Below are 24,379 nucleotides of genomic sequence, written 5' to 3' on the forward strand. Positions count from 1 at the left end.
ACAACGAACATGTAGCGCACGCAACACGTTCTTTAAGCGAGTCTGATCGGAACAAGAATGCCTAGCGGTATTACTTGCCGGACAGCGGTTTCGCTCGTACATCTATGGCTGCTGTTCATGCAATACTGAAGTGACGCATGTTGTCCGCCTGAATGTGTTCACATGCAGGAAGCAGGAGTGACACGCTCGATTGGCCCCTTCTGGTTGAGCAGGAATAGTACGAAGGTTCACTGCCAGTGGAAAACACGGGAAGCGGGAGAAGAGCAAGTGGCCAACGACGTTGCTTCTACGTGTTCCACGGTCTTGTTGCCTCAGTGATCCTTAAAATTAAAACCCTTATCCATCTCCGGACACGGCAACAATGTATATCTTTATGAAATTGCTTCTTCGCGGTTGACTGTTTTATTGCATGGAAGCAGCCATGTTAGATTTGTTTACTTTCGTTTATTTTGTTTGTTATTATGGTGAGGCAGTGTTGGAGTCAGTGTAACACGTTGGAGAAATTGTGCACACAGTCACATTCTCCGTTTCTTACATTAAATAGCACAGCATCCAAAGCACCACCTGCCCGATCTTTTGGCATCGCGGCAGTTGTGATGACCTTTAAATACTAACTTGCTCTGCACGATATTTTACATTGCGGTAGCAGTTATATCGACACTCCAGGCGCATTTCTGTCGTTACCATGAGGTTGCATGTGCGAGTGAAAGCGTGCGAGGATGAGCTTGCGAACGTGGCTCAATCCCGTGTGTGCGAGCTGGGAAGGCGTGCCGGAAGCACGCTCTCTCTTGTCGCGCACGAGGCACGGCGGTGAGGCGAGGGAGGGGTGCGATCTTCTACGGCGACTGCTGCAGGTTAGAGCACGGGCGTGCTGGCGCCGCATTATGAAAGCAATCTGCGACGTGGCCAAAGTGCATGCGGAGCGCGGGCCTCATCTTCAAAGCGATCCGCAATGTTTTCAAAGTGCGCATAGTGCCAGTAGCTTCGCGTGCGCTGTGCTTTCGACCTTTCGTTCGGTTTGAGGCGAGGGATACACGAAGGTAAATTCAGTCGCTGCTGCAGCAGCTATTCCTCACTCCATTTTCTCAGCGAGCATGCACGCTCATCGAGCGACATATATTCACGTTTACCTTTGCACACGTGACGCTGTGCTTATTGATACTGCTAGAACACGTTGACTGGTTTGTTGGTTCGAATCCATAATAGAATCTGTGCTGTGCATAACAGAATCTGAGCGCTGTCTCTGTGTTTATGTTTCGGCGTACTCGTTCAGTCGCGCCTACACATTATACTGTTGGTAATTAAGATATCAGGAGAATGTTAATAGGTTGATACGGCCGATAAAACGACTATCCTTACTTCGAATAGCTATCTACTAATTTGCTGTCGCAATCGGTGCATCGACTTTCGGACAAAACTGCAGTTTTTGATTCCCTACTTGTGTATGTAATTGTTACATCCAAGGTGAATGAAGATATTTCTCTGTTAAATGCTTCGTGTTTCTAAGGGTCGAATAGCCATTCTCAAGGTCTTGCCCTTGAATTCATCCGCTCTGAAGCCAGCAAATCTTGTACAGCCGATGTGACGAGCGAAATAACGCACCCACACCTGCGAGATTTGAGGGACTTTTTTTTTTCAGCACATTTTTAGTGCTGCTATATTGCGCACTTAGCGCCAATGAAATATCTGAGCTGCTGCTGTAAACAGCAAGTGGTGACTTTTGTGATGTCCTCGGGGGCAATCGCGCCACAGATGCTTTCGGCGTTGTTTTCTACCAGCCGCCTGCATCTCGGCGCATTGTGTATTTTTATATCTACCGTGCTTCAGCATGATCACCATTATTGGAATGCACGCGTCATTGGTACCAAGGACGTTGTTTTCTCGAACGTGACAGGAGAACAATTGCATGCCCACATGCAACGATCTTGTCTAGAACAATATCTATGCGATACACGCATAGATATCAGAGCCTGTCCGGAGTGCTTCGTTGTAATTGCCCAGCGTTTGTGTATGTTGACGACGAAATTTTCCCTGAATCGATGTAGCGAACGCTGTATTTGCGTTTATTTTGTGAAAATGTACTTTTCAGTATCCGTACACGTGTATATCTCCAGGAGCGGACCCAGGAGCGGCACACTTCCGCCATTATCTAAAAGCATATCTTCGTGAAAAGTAAGTACATATGTGCCCGGTAATATAACTTCCACACTTTTTCGATGCACCATTGGCTTCAGAACATTGTTTTACTGTTTGTTGTGACGCTTTATACTTTATTGCGATAGCAATTATATGGACACTCGAGGCGCATCGCCTTCGCCGTCGCCGTGAGGTTCCGCGTGAGTGAAAGCTTGTGAGGGTGCGCCGGCGAACGCTGTTGAATCTCGCGCGCGCGAGCGTGGAGCTCTTTCCAGGGGCATGTCCTCTCCTGTCGCGCGCGAGGCAGGGGAGTCACCCTAGGGAAGAGGCGGTTCTTCTTCGACGGCTGCTAGAGTGCCTCGAGGTCCGCCTCGCCCGCCACTCCGTACAGGGTGGAGACAACCACGGCGTCGCCAACGATGTTGAACATGTTAATCGCCGACGCCGTAGTATACGCCTTTGGCGGACGCCATAGGGACGCGTGGCAAGCACTCGTGAGTCTTGAAAGCTATCTGCGACGTGGCCAAAGTGCGCGCCCACGCGAGCCTCATTTTCAAAGCGATCTGCGATGTTTGCAGAGTTCGTGTAGTGCCGGTAGCTACGTATGCGCTGTGCTTTCGACGTTTCGTTCGCATTGAAACGACAGATGCACGGAGCTCAATCGCCGTGCGGCTGCTGCCGCAATACCTAACTCCAGCGTTTTCACAGACTGTTTCCGCTCTGATCGAGCGAGATGTCTTCATGTTTACCTGTGGGCGCGTGGCACCGTGCTCCCTAACTTAGTTATAATACGTTGACGGGCTAGTTGGTTTCAATCCACTATAGAATGTGTAAGCGCATCTCAACAAAGATGTAGAAAGAAGCAGGCATGCAAAGACAGCATTGTCTCTGTGCGTCTGTTTCTTTCTACGTCCTCGTTGAGTCACGCTTACACATTCTATCTTTGTTAATTTACGTAATAAGCGAAACTTTACAAGTTTATACGGCCGATAAAACTACTATCCTTACTTCGTACAGCTATTCCCTAATTTGCTATCGCAATCGGTGCTTCACTTCTCGGGCGGAACTGCGTATTTTTTAATGTACACAACATGAAGCCGTAGAAAAAGAACTACATACGTCATGTCACGGCATGACATTCCTCCTGTTTAAATAGACCGCCATATCATTTCTTAATGTTACCAGTATCAATATGTCGGAGTCCCGTCATCTACAAAAACGCTGAGTTAGCCCACTCGACAAGGTCAGTCTTTCGAGAAGTTCCTTAAGTCCGTAGCATGATCGAAACCTTTGATCCCGTTGTCTTCATGAAGAGTTGTGTAGGTTTGCCCGAATATTGAAATTCCATTGGACTTTCTACACACTGTACAGTTTTTGTGCGTGTGTATGTGTAAATTTATTTCAAACAGTGTTTGCCCTATGTTACTGACATTTCCACGGAAACAAAAGAAAGTGGCGCGATTGCTCAGTGGTTAACGCACTGTACTCCAAACTGCACATTCCCCGCGTACGATGGGCTTGAATCCCAGTGAAAGTTGCTTGCTCTTCCAGCTTGAGCTGTTACGACCTCACTCCAATAGCCATTTCCGTTGGCGATGCTGCCTAGTGCCTCCTCTGCTGCCGCCTCTGTGGCAGCTATTCCCGGGAATGAGAGAAAAATGCCTAGTTCCTGCCGTGATCAAACCCGGGCCTGCGGCGCTGTATTAAGATCCTCTATCACTGAGCCACGCCAGCCCTTTTATTTTTATTCAATTGAATTATGAGTAATGCGATCTGAAAATTATTACATCACATTTGGACACACTTACTAAACAAATGCATACTTGCTACGCAGTCTAATAAATGTTCAAAATTTTGGGCGAACAAACAAGGGTCTAGATGGGAAATCTAGTCAGCAGCGGGATAAAAGGTTGCAAACACACTACACACATTAACAGCCTCTTCTTGAAGAGAGACCTTGTCGAGCGAGGTGGCTCGGCACGTCTGTCGATCATTCCAATTTTCCATTAGGAATAGAGCCCTAATAACATAAACAAATCATATTGTGTATTACTGGCTGTCTTCTTGAAAGGGAGGAACCACCTACCACAAGGTGTGAGAGGAAGATCTTCTTTTACTGTTATTTGTAAAATGTCTGAAAACTAACATGCGTCACGAAAAAGAATAAACTGTTGCTTTGGGCTGATTGCAAAGTCTACATCAGGGGGGTTGACACCACGCTGAGCATGCACTCACGACTGCTTATAACCAAGGTGCTCCTTCTTGCATGGACACGCCGCCAATCCATGGCCTTCGACGTTCCAGAGACGACTGAGGACACCCCTGCCGACGAGCAATGGCACTGCCCTGGCTGCGTCGGCAACCGTAAACTCCTGCACTCCAGCGGAGTGGCCCCGCCAAACGTGGGCGTGGTTGCGCACTTCACCTGGTAATTACGGACGACGCCTGTATGACTGCATAAGGAGCACTCGACGGACCTGTCAGTGGGGCTAGACACCACGCCTGAACATGTACTCATAACTGCTTATAATCCAGGTGCTCCTTCTTGCCTGGACACGCCGCCCAGCCATGGCCTTACACGTTCCAGCGACGATTGAGGATACCCCTGCCGACGAGCAATGGCACTGCCCTGGCCACGTCGGTGACCGTGAATTCCTGCACTTCGACGGATTGGCTCCGCCAAACGTCTGCATGGTTGCGGACTTCAGCTGGTAACTAGGGACGACACCAGTGGGACTACATAAGGAGCACTCAACGGACCTGACAGTAGTGCTTGACACCGTGCTGAGCACGTACTCATGGCTGCTTGTAACCCGGATTAGTTTTTTGAAGGGTTGTATGGGCTTTCGAAGTTCAGATCGCTACCTTGTAGCGGTGTCGTGCCCCAAAGACTCTCGCTATCTGTTCCAACGTGTCACTTCAATGTGCCTGCTTTGCATTTATCAGGCTGTTAACATGAACATGCTTCTATTATTATCTGGGGATATACAGACCAACCCAGGCCCTGATTGCGTCGCTGAAGTTGCGATACAGACAGAGCCTACGAAAAATTCAGTTCTTTCGGGAACATTACAACGCATTGAGCGGGGGCAGTTGCAGTTATCGGCAGATATACTAGAATGCGAAAAGGGTATCGAATCTAACTTGAAAAACATCGAGGAAAGGGCTAAGTGCCTTGAAAAGGAAAAAATAGCTCTGAAGGCAACCCCTCGTTTTTGGCAAATCAGCGGGGCAACGCCCCCGGCGTGGCTCAGGACCTGGTACTGGTGAAAGCGGGTGCCGATGACTCTGAAAATCAGTTGCGCAGAAATAACCTTCTATTCTTCGGAATTACCGACAACGAATCGGAGACATAGGCCGAATCTGAGGACGCCGTTGTTACCTTGTGCGCCGAGTCCTTGAACATAACGATTGAGGACAATCAACTGGAAAGGACGCACAGGATCGGTCGCTTCCAGCCAAGTAAAAATCGACCGATTGTTGCTAAATTCGGCCGCTTTAAAGATAAATATTTAATTTTAGCCATCGGCGCGAAGCTAAAAGAAACACAAATTTTGTCGTTCCCGAAGACTTTTCGGCGTCTGTCCGGCTTGCACGACGGAAACTTTTAGTGTTTGCCAGGCAACACGAGAGTAAACTTCGGCTGCGTTTTAAAAAGCTACTCCAAGGTGGACGTACTTATGTGTATGACGCAATAAAGTAACGCAGTCGTTCAGGCAAAAAGATAGCTATATGATCGCGCAAACGTAGTAGACACCGCCGAGCACGTGCCGACAACCTCGTGCCGAGATACCACAAATCCAAAACCGTTCAATATTTTGCTTGTCAACTGCCGGAGCATTCAAAATAAGAGCGACGCACTGACTGCCTTAACCACTGCAGTTGAGGCAGATATTGTAATCGGCGCAGAGACTTGGCTTGACGATACCATCAATAATTCCGAATTTTTCCCACCTTCACTTGATGTCCACCGTTGCGATCGCAACGCGCATCTTGGCGCCGTTTTTCTTTTGGTCAATAAAAGTCGGCCCAATACCCCTCTGGCTCCTGCCAGTGGTTGCGAATTCTTTGGGTCAATGTTTTCCTTCCTGGTGGCGAACGTACTGCATTTGGTTCTTTCTACCTTAGCCCTAGCAACACCTCTCCAGTGCTATCTGACATTTTGTCCCAGGAAATTCAAAAATTAAAAACAAAGATTTTCCTTGCGGGCGCCTTCCATATGCTTCAAATTAGAGGGGTGATGTGTCCCCCGTTCCAACTTCAAACTGCCCACTATCCGTGGAATTCACAAACGTGATAGCTACTAATGGGCTCTACCAATACGTGGACTTCCCAACATGGCGATATGGGGATTGCGCTTTCACGCTTGACCTTTTCCAATTCAGACAATCTATTGCAATCTATATGTCCTGTGCCTGGTATCAGTGACCATGATGCTTTGTTAGAGTATATTTCTTGTAAGCGTCCGTTACACGTTATCGGACGACCTCGGAAAGTGTTCATGTGCCAAGGAAGAAACTAGCATCCAATTATACGGGCCCTGGAGGAGGACTTTCAACTGTTTTCTGAACTGCGATTAACATATAACGTTGAACAACTGCGGAAATGTTTCAAGGGCAAGTATCTGACTTCACTGAGGCTTGTATCCCTTCCAAAATGATCTCTACTACATCTAAAAAAAAAACCGTGACTCACCAGAGAAATTAAAGCTCTACTAAAGAAGAAACGCCGGCTTTTCACCAGGTGTAAAGCTGAAAGGAATGAAGAGTTATTCTGCACTCTTGATTCCTTAGGAAAAGAAATTAGCCTGAAGATTAAGGTAGCAAAAGATTCGTTTTTATATTATTGGGAAACGAGCTCACAGAAATTCCCAAAGAGATATGGAAGTTTGTTAAGTGAAATGGCAAAGAGGAATGTTCAATACCGACAATATCAGGCACCCATGGGGACATCACTGATAAGATTGGGAAGGCTAATCATTTCAATAACTACTTTAAGTCAGTATTTTCTGCACCTATTCCTGATGCCCATGATTTACCCGATCATAACTTCAACTAAGAAATGCCTGAAATCTGAGTGTCCTATCAAGGCGTGCATAAACTTCCGTGTAACCTGGAGCCAAACTGTCTAACTGGACCTGACCTTATCCCCTCTTATGCGCTCAAAACATATACATCCGTCATTTCTAAATACCTTGTTACTTTGTTTAAATTGTCCCTCACTTCCGGTGAACTTGGGACTGGAAGACAAGACTGCAAATGTCACACCAGTTTGTAAAGCAAGTACCCGTAAGTATGCAAAATATTACAGATCCATCTCCTACTAGTCTGTGTGTTGCGAAACACTGGAACATGTGTTATACTAGACCATTTTTCACCACTTACAGGAGAACAACTTTTTCAACAGTGTCCAGCCTGGATTCCGTGCGGGCTTTTCGTGTGTCACCCGGCTGCTTGAATTTTCCCATTATTTTGCCTTTATTGACGCTGGAAAACAAGTGAACTGCATTTTATTATACTTGAAAAAAGCGTTGGATACTGTTTTCCTTTCTCCCTTACTCCTTAAGATGTGTTACATTGGCCGCCCTGATTCCGTGCTTAACGGGGTTGCAGAATTAATTGTCGGGTCGCTTACAAAAGATGGTTATAAACGGCTATGAATCAGAACCTGCCGCTGCAACTTCGGGGGTACCACAATGGTCTGTTTATGGACCGCTTTTATTCCTCATATGCATCAATGACAGCGTCTTGATTATTACATCCAAAATACGCTTATACGTGGACGATTGCGTGGTTTATAGGGACATATACGGTGACGTTGATGCTTCGTCCCAGCAGGGGGCCTTGACCGAATACTTGCTTGGTGCCGTAAATGGCACATGAACATTTATCTCAGTAAATGTAGCTATATGAACTTTAGCAGAAAACGGACTAACGATCTCGACAACTATAATATAGACACCGTTTTAATCGAGAAAGTAGATTAGCCAAAATATGTTGTTTTCTTTTCTTCAGATCTTTCGTCGAATGAACATGTGGGCTAAATCACCTTAAAAGCCGGACGTATTCTTGATCTCATTAAAAGGAATTTTAAAGAAAGCCCCTCAAAATGTCAGACAACTTCTGTACTTTTCTAATGTTCGGTCCATTGTAGAGTACGCTGCGGTTGTTTGGGACCCCAACACTAAAATTCTTCTGAAAAAGTTGGAGGCAATACAGAAACGTGCTGTGCGGTTTGTTACTGACAAGTATGGCCATGATGTTAGTGTTACAGGTCTAAAGCGCCGTGTCTCGTGGGACACTCTAAATCCCCGGAGCAGCTTTCCTATGTGTTTATTTTTGAAATAAATTGGTGCGTGAAGAGGTGGCAATAAATCGGGAAATGTGTACCTTCAACCCTCCACGTACATATCCAGAAGAAGGGACAACAGCACAAAAAATTGGCGAATATTCATGTCGTACATCTACGTTCCAAGCGTCATTTTTCCCCAGACTATTAAATAGTGGAACGCCTCTCGAGACATTCGTTCCAAGTGGATGCGCTTTGAAAACTCCCTCGCCACAATCCGTAAATCCTAACTTGTGCTGTGAAGTAATTCAAAACGTAATTAATAGATTTTTGCTAACTAGTTCGATATGTGTTCCCATTTAAAGAAATTCTATGAGCTTAAAGCTCATTACCCTGTGTATACTGAACATAGTGATGCTAACTAGTTCGATATGTGTTCCCATTTAAAGAAATTCTATGAGCTTAAAACTAATCACCCTGTGTATACTGAACATAGTGATATTTAACAGTATTCAATGTGATCTAATCAAACTAGGAGCGGGTCATTATTTGGGGTTGCGAATACGAATAGTTGATAGTTAACATTCAATTCGTGTTCGAAAAGAGTTGCTCGGTATTTGGAATATTCAGAAGCAACGAAATATTTCTCGACAACCTACTGTTTAGGGGTGGTTACTGTTCTTAATCCGATAAATAAATTGTCGTTAAATATAGTTAAGTATGGCTAAGTGTGTCCACCACAAAATCTTTCTGAAGCAATGCAGAAAGAAAATGGGCTATGCAAGGTATTTTTTTTTTTTTTTCGCGGCGTAAGAGTGCATGACAACCTCTGGTTTTCCTTCGTAGTCGTTCATTTCGTGTTTTTCTCTGCATAGCTATGTCGTCGTTTTATGTTTTACGACACAGCCATGTCCTGTTTTCTTGCAACATGTGTGCACAGCACAAAAGCACATCGTCTGATTTTTTTTCCTTATCTTCTGGCGCTTTTACGGTAACCATTCACTTAGGTCTGCCAAGCTAGTCCTACGGCAACCATTCGGGGGGGGGGGGGGGGGGGTCTTATGAGGCAGACTTTAATGTTATCGGGAGATTTTACATGAGAGTTGTGTTTATGAAACTTGGTGCACGTTTGTTTGAAACGGATCACCTGTCCGTGATAGCTGTCTCTTTTGCACTATAAAGTGCCAGCATGACACCAAATTATACCGAAATAGAGATTCCAGCTGCAAATATATGTGTACGTTTTAAATGTTATATTCGATTTGATACTTGAAACTTAATGACAGTTTTCGGTTCACAGTTGTAAATGTTTATATTGGGCCGTCTCTGATTGAAATGTATTTTCCATATTTATGCGGCACTTTTATTTTAGTGTTAACAAGAATTGCGTTAAGTACATAGTTGTAGATATTTTTTGCTACTGTTACTGATCATAGTGACATTTCACAGTATCTAATGTGATTAATTACAATGCATTATTTTATATCTAGAATATTTTATTGGTTACATGAAGCATTATCAGCAGCAGTAGAATATTTCATGTCTACTGCAAGACGAAGGCCTCTTTCTGCGATATCTAATTACCCGTTGTCCTGTTCACACGAAATACGTTGTGTAAATGGTTCCGTGCTACTGCTATGCAAGGTATTTTGGTGTACAGTTGAGACATTTTGTAGCTTTTAACTTGAAATAACAATTAGGTATCATTAGTGGAAAAAATTACTTGATTTGATTTGAAATGTTGCTGCTGTTAGGAGGCTGGCGCTTCGTGAAGCTTTCTGCTTCCTCCCAACGTTTAGACGTTATAGATGCTGCGATCGGTGCTGCCATATTATCGCGTTTCTGCAAAGTCCGCCACCACGGCTGGAGGTGGTCGGTAGACGCATTTGCCACCGAAGTCCGCAGTGCGCCTTTTATCGGCATGCGCCGTTTTGTCTTACCATCTCACCAAACCTTCGCTTATAAGAATTCTAACAATACATGGGATCTCTGGCATATCTTTAGGGCAATATCTCGCATGGCGAGTTACCGCCATGGACTTCTCCTCATGGGGTGCGTATGCTTCATTAAAACTCTTTCTGGGCGAGTTGGTGCTTGTGTGTCGTCCTCGTTACTTTGTGGATGCATGTGTTTGCGCTGTTGCAATTTTCAAGTCAAGTGCGTATGCTTGTTTCTAGCTGTGACACTCGTTCTTGTGCCGATAGCTGAGATTATTGCAATAAAAAGTGTTCACCGATCGCGAGGACACTGCAATCTAATTCGGGTTGTTGTGACAACTTCGTTCACTTGAGGGGTTAAGCGATGCAGTCGCATACGCAATGACTCTGACTTCAGCACGTGCACAAGAGCTACATTGCATTTGCGCCGGCGAAATATCCCTACATCGTGAGGCTGGCATGGAAAGAGACCGGCACTAGCTTGTTCACTACCCGCATTTGCATTGCCAGGCCGCGCTCAAACAACTTGCTGAACGAAACAGAATTTTCAGAGCGGAAGGCAATCTTGCAGAAGGTGCCAGACGTCACTGTGCATGTACTCAACGAAGTGGGAAGGCAATTCAGGCTACAATCGACGTCGATCATTTGTATCTCTAGCGCGGCTCTCGCTTTAAGGCATACGGTCGATACACTCCATTTTAACCCCTAAGTGGGAGGGCGTCTGGTTCGGAGGCGTTGCCTGTGAACCATGTTGTGGCTCTGGCAGAGCTCGATTACTTCGCTGACAATGCAAGGGCCCAATGATAGCAACATCTGCAATGCGTATTTTCCACTTCTTTTGCTTGTTATCTTCGGGTATCGATGTGTTCACAAGCTCGTAAAATTGTATGACGTACCCAGGGTAACTAGTGAAATCATTGGCAACATGCAGGCACTGAATACGCAAGCGTTGCTGTGGGCGAAACCCAAGTATTTGGGTAAAAGAACTCATAATCGCCAGCCGTTATTTTTACACTCTATGTCAAACTAGAAATATAAAAAGCATCACAAATTCAAGGGGTTAGGGTGACGGCAAATATGTTGCACATACAACATCGCATGAGCCCAGCATAATGCCTTGTGAAATAGCCTTTCGGCGAATCTTTGTCTACGGGAGGCGGGTAGCAAAAGCGTGTATATATATATATATATATATATATATATATATATATATATATATATATATATATATATATATATATATATATATATATATATATATATATATAAACGCAACACTTCTTACTCGAGAAACACGATATTTACCGTATACTTGATGTAGTGCAGTTGTTAACATTGTTATAGATACCATATTGCAGCGAAGCTCCTACAACTATTGTTAGTGACTAGTCATGCTACACAAAAAGACATTCTAGATGCTGCTTATACCTGATGAAACATGCGAACAGTGAGTTTACTTATTGTTAATATATTATCCCTGCACGTGGTCGTACCGGATCACATGATTTGCGGTTGTGAATCCTTGCGGACTGAGATATAAGAACGCGTTAATTCTGGCATCCTACCAACTAGGAAAGACGTGGTTATTTAGCGTTCTCGTGAACAAGGAAAACTTTTTCAGAGATCGCTATTAGATATCCCAGATGGCTCGTCTGGAATAACCGTACTGCTTGTGCTATGGGCATTGCGTTTTTTTCTGACACTGCACACCACGTGCCCACGAAAAATGGAAGCCACATTGTTGCGCGATCCCGTTCGCAAAATAAGAAGGCTGAATTTACTAAAAAAACGCAAGAAAATCCTATGTGGCGGCTGTCTACCGCGAACATAGGATTTGTCCACAGCACAGACTCCAAACCTGTGCACGCGAACGACAATCTCATACCAGAGTGGAAGAGTTTTTTTGCGCAGGTCCTGGCGGTTAAAAGAGCCCATCAGCAAAAAGCACCTCCGGACCAGTAATTGTACAAAGTCCAGATGACCGATGACAGCCACGTGTTTCGAGTTGCATGTGCAGAAGACCTTGGTATATTTCGTTAGATATGCTGTCGTTTCTCATTTTAAACCGACCTCGAATCACCCTGGATATCTATTCGTGCCAACAAACGACACAGTCATTACACGAGAAGCCACCTGCAGTATCGCTTGGGCACCTAAACATCCGCAGTCATAGAAAGCGCCATGATGATCTTCTTGTGTTCCTTTCTTTACTTGATCATCATTTTCTATCGCATGTTTCTCTAAAATATGGTTACCTGGCAATGAAGGCCACTCGTATGGATAACCGAGTTATCACATTCTGGATATTGTTATCGTAAATTGTGCCATGGTAGTGCAAGTGCCATACATGTGAATTTGTCCTTAACATACACGCGTTTTCTTGATATCAAATGTAAAAGTATTCCCTGTGAATCTGTTTGGCTTGAATTAATTCACAGTGTTGTACCAGCTAATAGGTATAACACCATCACCTTCGTATGCAGAATTTTGCAGTTAAGTAGGCAACATTCTTAATAACAGGGTAATATAAAATAAGAACATTCTTATATGTTGTGATTTTCACTTTAACATCAATCCCGATAGTGCATCATGCTGAGAGTACATGCACTGTTTATATAGCCTTGGCTTTTCTTCCGATATGTCAGCTCCAAATAGAAACAATTTACTAGGCTTGAGTATAGTAATTGATCATATTATCTCCAACATATATCTGATCACATTGCAGGAATGTTAGATCATTGCATTACATACCATAGTCTTTCTCTTTACTTTGGGCTCCAAGAAGAAAGAGTAATAATGCACTGACAAAGCGGAGAGTTGACTCGGTCAAATGTATGCAGTCAATTTGTGCAGTAGACTGGAGATCGGTGATTAAGGGGGATTCCGCAGAAAAGGCTTTTGCCTCTTTCTATGAGACAATAGCTACGTGTATAAAAAACTGCACAGCTTACACTAATGTAACGAAATGGTTTCATTCGCCCAGAAAGCGATGGATTAGTAACTCTCTGTTTAAGTCCATTAATGTAAAAAAAAATAACATCCGTGAAAAAATAAAGTCGCAGTCTTTTAACCTTGCATTAAAGTTCCACTTTCAGAAATATTCTGCAACATAATCTTCTTTATTCAGCCACCCTAAGCGAAATTATTATCGGGGTCTTATTGTAAAAAAACACAACCAACCCAACGCGCCGTGGGAAATTTATTAAAGAGTTTCTGAACAAAAATGAATGCTCAGACACCACATTAAGTAAAGCAAGGCGACGAAATGTATACTGATACTGTTAGAATAGCTAATGAATTCATTTAGCATTTCTGCACATCTATAGATACACCCCAGCCGGTGCTTCCTTTACCTAATATATCCCGATGTAGTGAGTCTATATCTGCATTCCATGACTGCAGATGAAGTCCATCAAGTCATGACATATTCATGACATACAAGTCATGAATGACATCATGACATCAGGTCATGACATACAAGCGCTGGCTTAGACTATATTGATCATTGTAAAATAAAACTATATTCGGATGAAATAGTGTCAGTTCTGGCACTGGTCATTACCAACTGTTTTCTGTAGGGGTGTTCCCGAGCTGTCTTAAAGCTAGTAAAACAGTAACTGTATTCAAGAAAGGTGATAAGACCTAAGTACAAAATTAAAGGCCAATTTGTTTCCTCCATTTTTTCGTAAAGTGATTGAGAAGCTATCCAACTCTCGAAACTTGCGCTAATTTAAAAAATTTTACCTTTTCTCTCCTTAGCAACACGAATTTTGCAGAGGATATTCAACCGAATCGGCACTTGTTACTTTAACTGAAGAAATTAAGCAAGCTATAGACAGAGCTCTAATTGTGCGATCTGTATTCATCGATTTGATGAAGGCCTTCGACACCATAAGTCATCGCATACTACTTGTTAAACTCGAATCATTTGGTCTATCATGTCCTTCACTAAACTTTATTAGAGACTACTTGAGTCACCGGTCTCAAATGGTACAAGTCATCGCTCATCATCAAGGATAATTAACGTAGAAGTCCACAGGGATCAATTTGAGGTGGACTTTTATTTTTGAAGTTTATAATTGATTTACACGCTATTCTTGCTAAGACAAAGTGCATACTTCACGCTGGTGGAATGACCATCGTTACATCCAGTAAATAAATTGTCACGCTCCAGTCTAACGTTAACAGAGACTTAATCAATATCATGTTTATGGTGCCAAAATAATGAACTGCCCATTAATATCACTAAAATCGCATTTATGGTGTCCCTTTCCCCGCGAATTTCATTCTACGTCCCACCTCCTGTTCGCAGTGGTGATTACGTCATACAGGTTTCGAATGAAGCGCATTTTATTGGTGTTATCTCAGATACTGAACTAAAATTTTGTGGATACACCCAGTCACTTGTGAAAACGATTGCATTTGATATCCACATTATCATCAAGGTAAGAACTTACCTTCCACCTCGCATCGTACGATCCTTATGTTTTGCTTATATTCATAGCCATGTTTCGTATTGTGTATCGCCGTGGGCCAATACGTATTTTACGCACATTAAATGTTGCAGGGATTTCAGAACCAAGCTATGAGACTAATTTGTTTCAGCCCATTTGATTTTTCCTGTAGGTCACTGTCCTGTAGGTCCCTTCTTTATTGAATGCGTTGATCCTGAACACATTGCCAACAGCACCCGGTTTTCCCAGCGTAGCAATTTTCGTTTATCTGCCGTGAGGACCAATTACGGCAAGTTCACAGCCCTCTTACCTTGCATAGCTATATGGAATTCATTACTGTTCGAAATAAAATCATCGCGCAACATCCATACATTCTCCGCACGTAGCAAGTAATATTTAATGCGAGAATTAGCCGACTCATCTGAATTTTCTAATTAAAGATCCATATGTTTGTCATTTTGCGGTATATGCCTTTTGTTTTTCATAAGTAATAAATATTATATATAATGATGAGTGTTTGGTCTCTCACGTCGGATTAAATAGTCTTGTTAATTTGTTGTTATTCTGCTTGTTTATACGCTTTGCATTATTTTTCACGTTTTTTTTTTCAATATTTAGCATTACCATTGACTTATGTATCTAATTTCCTGTTTAGATAATCAACTTAGCTAAATATTATTCTTATTGTTCACCTGACCATACTTTGCTGTTTGTAAATAATTCTATATATGTAATCATAGAAAGTTCCCTGGCAGTTCTTTTTTCAAAATTCTGGGTCCTCCTACTGTAATACTATCACCATGTAACTCCAACATGACTGTTGCAATAAACCTGACTTTACTTCTAATCTCTGTAATCTCTAGCGACTTGTCATGGTCACCAGATTGTTTGACGGCTTCGAATAACGAACTTCGCCCAGAATGCAGAGCAAAGGGCTGGTATTGAAGACGAAGGGTAAACAAGTTTGGAACACGTGCAATCCAATCCAACGATGTCGTTTCGACCAGTTTGCCATAAGCCCTTGGAACTGGTAAAGCACATTAATTTGAATTGTTCTTGTAATGCATCTGTTCTTAACCCGCAAGCCATTTATGAGCGAATGGACATTCACAGCTAAGCATAGAAATACCAGCACGATGGTACGTCGTATTGTGCCGCCAACTTGCCAAATATGCTTACAGAATTCTGGTGTGTGCTTCGATATCTCGCAGATCTCCCGAGAAACATTACTGTCTCCTGAATGAATATGCACTTCTAGAAGATCGATGTGAGCAGCACCTGGCTGACAATACTAAGGACCTGAGAGAGATGAATTCGGCGCTTTTCTTTACTGATCGAAAACAAAAGCCATTACGTAGACGTTGCAAAACGTACCCATGGGCGGTTTCAATATATCAATATAATATATAGCTCGACAGAGCAATAGTATTCACAGACTCGTTAAGTCTTGTAAAAGCGGCAATTTCTTTACAAAAGCATAGAAATCCGGTTTTCATTGATCTTTACTCACTTTTTTGCAATATTTATCTATGACATAGACTTATGGTAATATGTTGGGTATCTCGCCATAGAGACATTGAGGGTAATGTACTAGCTAATAAAATGGCCACATCACTCACACCACTAGCTATTATTCCTACGGCTGCTGTCCCTGTCACAGATCTGAAGCCTCTCTTATGAAACTGTGAAAACACTGGTAACGCATGTGGAACGCAGAAATAAATAATAAACTGCATGCTATAAAGCCACAGTTCGGTTTTTGGCCATCCACAACAAAATCACGGCGAACAGATGTCATATTCTGTCGTCTGATAATAGGGCACATATTTGGTACCCACAATTTTCTGCTTACTAGGAATAAACATCCAACCTCTGGTCGGTGTGGTGAGAGGCTGACCGTGCTCCACGTCCTCTTGGAGTGTCGGAAAGCCGAATCTGAAAGAAAGAAACGTTTTTCTCTTGCATATCATTATTGCGTACCTCTTCACCAGGCTATGTTTCTTGGTAATGAACCGTTCTTTAACACCAAATCAGACCTCAGTTTTTAAATGATGTTGTCCTACACGTTATAGGCCCATTAAATTCGTAGCGCATCCTCTTTCTTGAGGATGCTGCTGTGATAGTTGTTTTGTATAGCACATGTCTCCAGGCCCTTGTGTCTCAAGGGCTCTAACGAGGCCGTGGTGCTCCAGTCAATTTTAGCATCTTACATATTTTGTATACCGTATAATTATTTCGCAATGTACCTTAATGCTCATAGTACACGTCTATTGTCATCGCCATTATCTTGATACACATAGACTTTATGCACGTTAAAGCGACCATTTTTAAGGCCCCTTTCAGCCACGTCACATCAACTTCATAAAACACATAACTCCACTGCAAACTCATCAAAACTGGCTTGGCGCTTTTTGGCTATACCTAGCCCTTGCGCCAGTAAACACCACACATTCATTCATTCAACGATACTCTCCAATGCGAAGTTTGATCGCAGCTCTACACGGATTTTCACTTTGCGATATATTGGCTGGCGTGGATAATCTGTCTCTCGCGGCACGTTGCAAACCAAGCGAAGAGTCGCGCGACTGCCTCTCTATTCTTTATATCACGAAAGGCAGCGCGTGTGTGGCGCGGGCGTGACGCGTGGGCGCGATTCACAGCAACCGCCGCGGACAGTCCTGCCAGACGACGCGCGTTATTCAGGCACCTTCTCGTAACCATCGCCGCCGCACTACGTTTTTATTCTCACGCTTTCTATTTGCCCTCCCCCTCCGCTTTTCACCTGATAGTTCCGGTGCACCCCCCTCCCCCACCTTCCCTGTCTCGAATTTCAAACGCCGCTGCACTCCGCGTTCGCTCTGTGATCCTTCGCTCTGTCGTACACATGCCTTTTTAGCATTTGTCGGGTATTTGTCTGTCTGTACACAGATTGCTAAAAATATTTACTACTCCAAATGGTCGTAACTTCTCTCTTTATCAGCTGCCAAAATTCATTGAGATTGATGACGAAGTAGTCAATGCTAATATTCCATTCGGTGCTACGAAGGTCTTCACGGCGTCCCCGTGCCCGTTGACGCAACGAGCTTTATCGGCATTCTGAACGTTACACAACGCGCCACAGAATCTTCATCAGCAGCCAAATAGAGTAAAGTCTCGGTCTTAGTTTATTTGGCAGTGCTCGCAGCTCTACAACGTCGCAGTCACTCAACAAGTGTGTCTGGTACTTCCTGTTCGAAGATGAAGCTTTAGCTCGGGCGCTCCTATCTAAATGCACGGTCAGGGAGAAATATTTTTTTCTGTAACAACTGCAACAAATTTCCTGAAGTTGGTTGCATTAAAAGAAAAAGTTAAAATCTAGTGACTCTTAGTGGCCAATGCTTAATCTAGGGCGTGAATATTAAAATGCGTATTGTTGAAAATATTATATTTTTAGAAAACGAAACTATCATGTTTCAACTCTGTAAATAAGCAATACAAAGCGATATTACTATTTTATCCATTTCCCCTTTTTGTACATCTAAAGCGCACAAAAGTGATGTAGGTAATTCTGCTTCCAAATCAGTAGACTTAAACTTTCGCTCTCAAATGCAATAACTTTCATTCAAATCAGCCAATAGGTTATAGCTAAAAAGCGCTTATGCATAGTGTTTCACGTCTATCTGAATAGGCGGCATCAAAATCGGCTCGAGCTTAAGCTTCCTCTTAATAGCTTCTGCGCTCCTTTTGAAACATTGAAATATGCCGCCTCACAAGTTAGACGTTTGTTTATTCATTTCTCAGGCTTGACTCCATAGCTGGTCGAGACAAGAGGCAAGCAATGGGTGGCGTGGTCTCGGCCCTCTCTTCGTCAATCAACTCTCAACTTCCCCCATCACCTCCAGCCTTCCCTGCTTTCAGTTTGTGCCCAAGTGACAAGCAAAACGCATAGAAATAGTAAGAAAATAGACTGATTGGGCGACAAGCCTTCATATCTCGCTATAGGGTCCTCCTCATTAAGTGGATGCAAGCTCGTTGCTACAACCTGAGTGCCAGTACGAGCTCTGCAGAAAATGTTTCTCAACGACCATTTTATTTAGTGTACAATTCCTGTCAAAAACGCTTCTACGTACCTAATCACTTTTCACTTTCTTCATTTCAAACGGAAAACGTTGAACACAAACTGTAACACGCCATCCTGCACTCGGCAGAAGAACGCGGTTATCGGGATGCCAGTCATCCAAGTTGATGTGAAATAAGTCACGTTGAATAGCGGAACAAACCCAGTGGCAAATACTCAGTGGCCGAACTTGGCATGAAAGGCGTTCATTGAAATCTAGAGGCTACATATCAGCGCGAAACAAATACTTCAGTAGGAGGGATTATGAACCAGCCGAGCAGGCGCTACTGAAAAGCCGCACGTTCCCCAGTGGCGCATAACCGGTGGCCTAAGTTGCGCCGAAGAGGCTAATCGAAGAGCTGCACGCACCCAGAGGCCCAAGTTGTTAAGACGGTGGGTTTCGAACGCAGGTCTCTCATCCCACTCAGTTCCCTCAGCGCGTTTCTCAGCCCATTAGAAGATGAACTACTCAGGGATCCGAGTTGACGTTAAATAGGTTGGATGCGGTCAGACAGACGCATACTGCAAACTGGGTGAATTTCCCAAATAATGCTAAACGCATCAATACATTGCAGTCGTTGTGATAAGCTGCATGTATTGCACAATGGTCAGTGCAGCAAGTTATTTCTTCGCACGTGCTAAAATATCTATAACATTCTTCACGGGAGAAAAGTAAATATATTTTATTACATTTATTTGTTTGACGCAGGAAGCCGAGATATTTTATACAAAAGCACTTGGAAAGTGATGAAACAGAATATAGCGATCGTGTTTACAACACTGCTCTACATTTTATGGGCTTCAGAACGAATTGTTCCTTGCTCAAGCCTTGCAGGTACGTCAATTTATCTTCTACGCAATGGATACAACTTCAAGGTCTAGACGGGTATATTGAACGCAAAGAAGTCTTGGGGACAACCTCTGCTCATTTATTGTGATGAAAGAAGCATCAAAAACTGCTAAAATACAAATGGGATGCTTTCCGCTTAAGGTATTTAATTTTGGAGAAGCCTACAGCGTGTAATATGCATAAATCCAGATGCTTTATGTTCCCAAAATGTACAAAAAAAGCACAGAAGCTAAACGTTTAGCAAGACCAGGCCGAGGTCTCTACCGGTTGTACAGAAAAATACTGCCTCAAAATGCACAGTAGTAAGTCACAGCAAGTAGATGTTCTTTTTTAGCAGAAGATGAAAAGTAACAAAAGTAAAATAACAATAAGAAAACCCCCGCAACATTCGCGAGTATCCTTTATTAAAGGCAGAGGAAAATAAAATAAGAAGAACACCAAACAATAATTACAGTGCAAAAGAGCTTACTTACTTACAGTGTAGTAATCAATCTAACAAACACGAAATACCAGTCAAACATGACGAATGAGCTCTGTATTAAGCAAATATTTTCATGTGCATTGTAATGAAGAAAATGAGCTTAGCGGGAGAAAATGAACCTGAACCTGCAGGTTAATAATATATCTTTAGTTGTTCCTAAAAGAGGTGCAGACTGATGCCATAGTTGAACTTTGTATCGAGTTTTTGAGAGGCAATGTTATTTGCTGTAGCTTCAATTATTTTCTACAATAATTCGTTTCAGCGACATATGTAGTTTTCACTCGCCTGAGTAGTTAGCAGCGATTCATGAGTATTTCTATTTATGTATAGTTTATTTCTGATGTACTAATTGGAGTAACTCAGAATAGTTTGATTTCCTCTTAACATACCGTGCCTTAAGAATAAAGGTGACGTTCTCAGATCGCACGGATATCCCTTGTGTTTGCAGCACCCTTTCCTGCAAGGAAAGGGTGCTGCGAACACAAGGGATATCCTTTTTGTAATTTCCTTGTGTTGTCGTTCGCCATACTTAATTCTCAATAAACTTTCAAGAAGTTAGTACATGCTACTTCAACCATTCTAGCATCAAGGCGGCTTTTTTCACAAACACCCACACACTTTGCAAGTTCAAATGCTAAATTATTGATGGGAAAATGTCATTATAGGTGCTGTTCCCGCAATAGGCGAACATTTTTTTTTCAATATTAAATCTAAACATAGGCTCTGCGTCAAATGCAACTTTTAACTCATTGATAATCACTTTATGTACTGGCCCAAATATAGTATTGTAGTGTTCTTTGTGTTAAGCTACATATGACTTTGCCGTAGCCAGCATAGGAAAGATGACTAGTAATTATGAACAATAGTTTCAAGTGTCTACAGCTCCTTCGATGCAAATAATACATTGGTATCTTCTGCGTATATGATAATTTCCGAGAAATTGGATATATTTACTCAGTCCGTCACGAAAGCCAAACAGAAAAGGGACTCTAGTATTGATCTTTGTGGCGCACCTTGGGTCAGTAGTAGCTTGGAGTTTGTTTCATTATGTACTCTAATTGATTATGATCAACCAAATAAATTTCAACGACTTATAATGCCATCCCCCTTATACCAAACTGTGACATCTTAAGGAATATATGATTATTTAAGCAGTCAAAGGCCCTTGTAATAAGTAAAAACAGACCAACCATATATATTCTGTTTTCAATATTTGCTATTACTTTATCTTAAACGATTGCGAGAGCTTGCTATTTCGAATTGTTCTTCTGAAAGCTGTACTGGCGCTTCGGTAATATGTTGTGCTTATCTATAAAGAAGTTCGTCTACACTGTATGAAACTTTCAAAGATCTCCGATATAGTTCAGAAGACTGACACAAGACGATAGCTGATGAGCATAACCCTTGTACCTCTTATGTAGATGGGTGACACTAGTTATACCTTTAATGCTTGTGGGTAAATATTCGTGCTAAGAATATAAATAATAATTACGACGAAAACGTTATGTGTTTATGGTGGCATGGACTTAATTCCTGTTACAATTATATCATCGATAGCACAGATACATTGTCCTGTACTGTCTCTATTATCCGTGCAATTTATACGTATCACCATTAACTACTGTGCATGACACCAGGCTCGTAAAGTAGTAATTTCTGCCAACTGCCAGGGCCTTAAAGGTTAGCTTTGAGAAATCTGATGCAACTAGAGCAAGATCTTTACTTTTTGTATTTTGTGTACCAGTGAAAAGGAGTTAAACGTATCTCACACTAATTTAGGAGCCGTAAATTTTTGCTTGTCAATTATGCGACGCCGTAAAAGGCACCAGCGTGTCTACCACTAACAAGAACGACTAACACATGCAACGACAGCCATGAAAATACAGCTCAAACACCGACGCCGGCCATGATGCTAAAACCACACACGTGTTATTACATTACGTACCTACAACGGCTTTTGGGGAGAATGGTGCGTAAATTTCCGTGATCTAGAAATCAAATCTCGCTTACCCCGAGACGCTTCGTTTTCTCCAGACAAGCCGACCAGTTTCGCCAGTGTAGGCGGCGAGATATTTCATGTCGTAGATGTTTGCGCACTTAGCACTTCACTGGTGCGATATTCTCGGCTATTTTCCTGCGTCTGAAATGGTGCAGGGTGCGATTTTCGGAAGTCGCTTTCACAGAGAGTGTGGGGCTTTTTGGATAGCGTTACTAATGAGCTTCCTCTCAGCAGTGCGCAGTTACTTGCGCTATTCTACAAAAGCCTATATAAGCAAGACACTCTAATGCTTGCGATAGCAATTATATGAACACTCCAGGCACATTTCAGCCATCGCTGTCGCCTTGAGGTTCCGTAAAGGGCGGTAAAATCATCGCCGCGCGCCGTATGCTGTGTGTGCCAGTGAAAGCGTGTGAGGGTTAGCCGGCGAATGCGGCTCAATCTCGCGTGTGCGCGCGACGAAAACGTACCGGAGGTGCGCCCTCTCCTGTCGCGTGCAAGGCAGGGGGATGATGTGAGGAAGAAGGGGGGCGGGGCCTATCTTGAAAGCGATCGGCGGCGTGGCCAAAATTCGCTCCCGCGTGGGCCTCTTATTCAAAGCAATCTGCCATGTTCGCAGAGTGCGCGTAGCGCCAGTAGCTTAGTATGCCATGTGCTTACGACGTTTCATTCGCGTTGAAGCGAGGGATACACGAAGGTCAATTCGATTGCTGCTGCTACCGCTATTCCTCACTACAGCATTTTGACAGCGAATTTCAGCGCTTATCGAGCGAGTTGTCTTCATGTTTATCTGTGCGCGCGTGACATCGTGCTGGTTAATTTAGGTAAAACACGTTGGCAGGCTAGTTGGTTTCATTCCATCATAGAATGTGTAAGCGCGATTGAACGAGGGCCTAGAAAGAAACAGACACACAGACAGCGCTTCGAGGACAGCGACGTCCTCGTTCAGTCGCGCTTACACATTAGACCACTGTTAATTTAGTTAGTAAGCGAATGTTTACAAGTTTATACGTCCTATAAAGCTACTATCCTTACTTCGTATAGGTATCTGCTAATTTGCTGTTGCAATCGGTGCTATGCCTACGGACGAAACTATGACATTTTTTTTTGTTTCTCATAAATTAACGTTGCCCACACATGCTGACACCATTTCTTCAACTCCGTTGGTACTGCAGTGTTGTTTTACACCATGGTTCAATACAGAGTTGGGCAGATTTGGCTGAACGCGTTCAACAAAAATTTTGTGCTCACCGCTGCACTGTACAGCAATCCGCTACAGTACACCGCTCTACAGCAATCCGATAATAAATGATAAGCCCATTTTTATTCTCCTGTAAATTTCCTTCTCGTGATCACGGTCCCCTGTGAGTAATTGACCTAGTGAACATACCCCTCCACACACTCTAGAGGCTGAATGGCGGTTCTGAAGTCCTGTTCCGTTGTCAGGCTATTGATCATTATCATTATTAGCACAGTAAGTCAGATATTATTTACTGGGCACTTGTTTTAAGTATTCAAGACGCTACAGCGGGAAACACTCTTATAGAAATGGATAAAGACAAAATATGCACACAGCAGCCTATGCGCAGATGTAATTGCGAACATGAACAACGCAGGAGACTACTTTCAATAAATCACTGATTACCTAGACTGGCAACGTATGCGGGCTGGCTGAGATAATATGCAAAAGACTAAACGAATACTCTGTAGCAATGCTGTAGGTTATACATGTTGGTACTCTAACTTGGATAGCATTTTCTAGCCTTAGCGTACGCAGACAAAAGGGAGATGCTGACAACACAATGCGCTAACTTCATCACTTCATTCCCATAATAAACGCCTTTGTACATCATGCACAGTTGCACCATACCTGATAAATATGTCCAAGTGAACTTTCTCAAAAGATCGTTTCTTTATCTATCACGTCAATATAATACGTGCTCACGCGACTTCGCTCACTCCGATTGACACCCTGTGCCTCAATAAATTCGCACACAACTTCAACTTTGTGCCTGGCCAGAACCACACAATCATCAAACAAAGAAGCGCAGCCGTATTTAGGAAAGTGAACGGAGAGATGACTGTCACTGTATTTTTTCACATTTAAGCTATACTCTCTTAAGCGGTCATTAATAAAC

The 24,379-nt window shown here is 43.0% G+C and overlaps 1 protein-coding gene across 3 annotated transcripts in view; it reads left to right on the top strand.

Annotated features, from left to right (window-relative positions):
- The first annotated feature begins 810 nt into the window (after positions 1–810).
- LOC142591214 (uncharacterized) overlaps positions 811–24,379 on the top strand; it is a 93,735-nt gene continuing 70,166 nt past the window's right edge. For 2 of the 3 annotated variants that reach the window (XR_012830392.1, XM_075703575.1), the window contains exons 1-3: positions 811–1,040; positions 2,090–2,172; positions 19,621–19,746. Coding sequence is in view for 2 of the 3 variants with exons in the window: in XM_075703575.1 (XP_075559690.1) it covers positions 19,659–19,746 (88 nt within the window). In the remaining variant the exon portion in view is untranslated. The remainder of the gene's footprint in view (positions 1,041–2,089; positions 2,173–19,620; positions 19,747–24,379) is intronic. The other variant, XM_075703576.1, reaches the window with a different exon arrangement.

This window comes from Dermacentor variabilis, chromosome 8 (genome assembly GCF_050947875.1).
Source record: "Dermacentor variabilis isolate Ectoservices chromosome 8, ASM5094787v1, whole genome shotgun sequence".
Lineage (NCBI taxonomy): Eukaryota > Metazoa > Arthropoda > Arachnida > Ixodida > Ixodidae > Dermacentor > Dermacentor variabilis.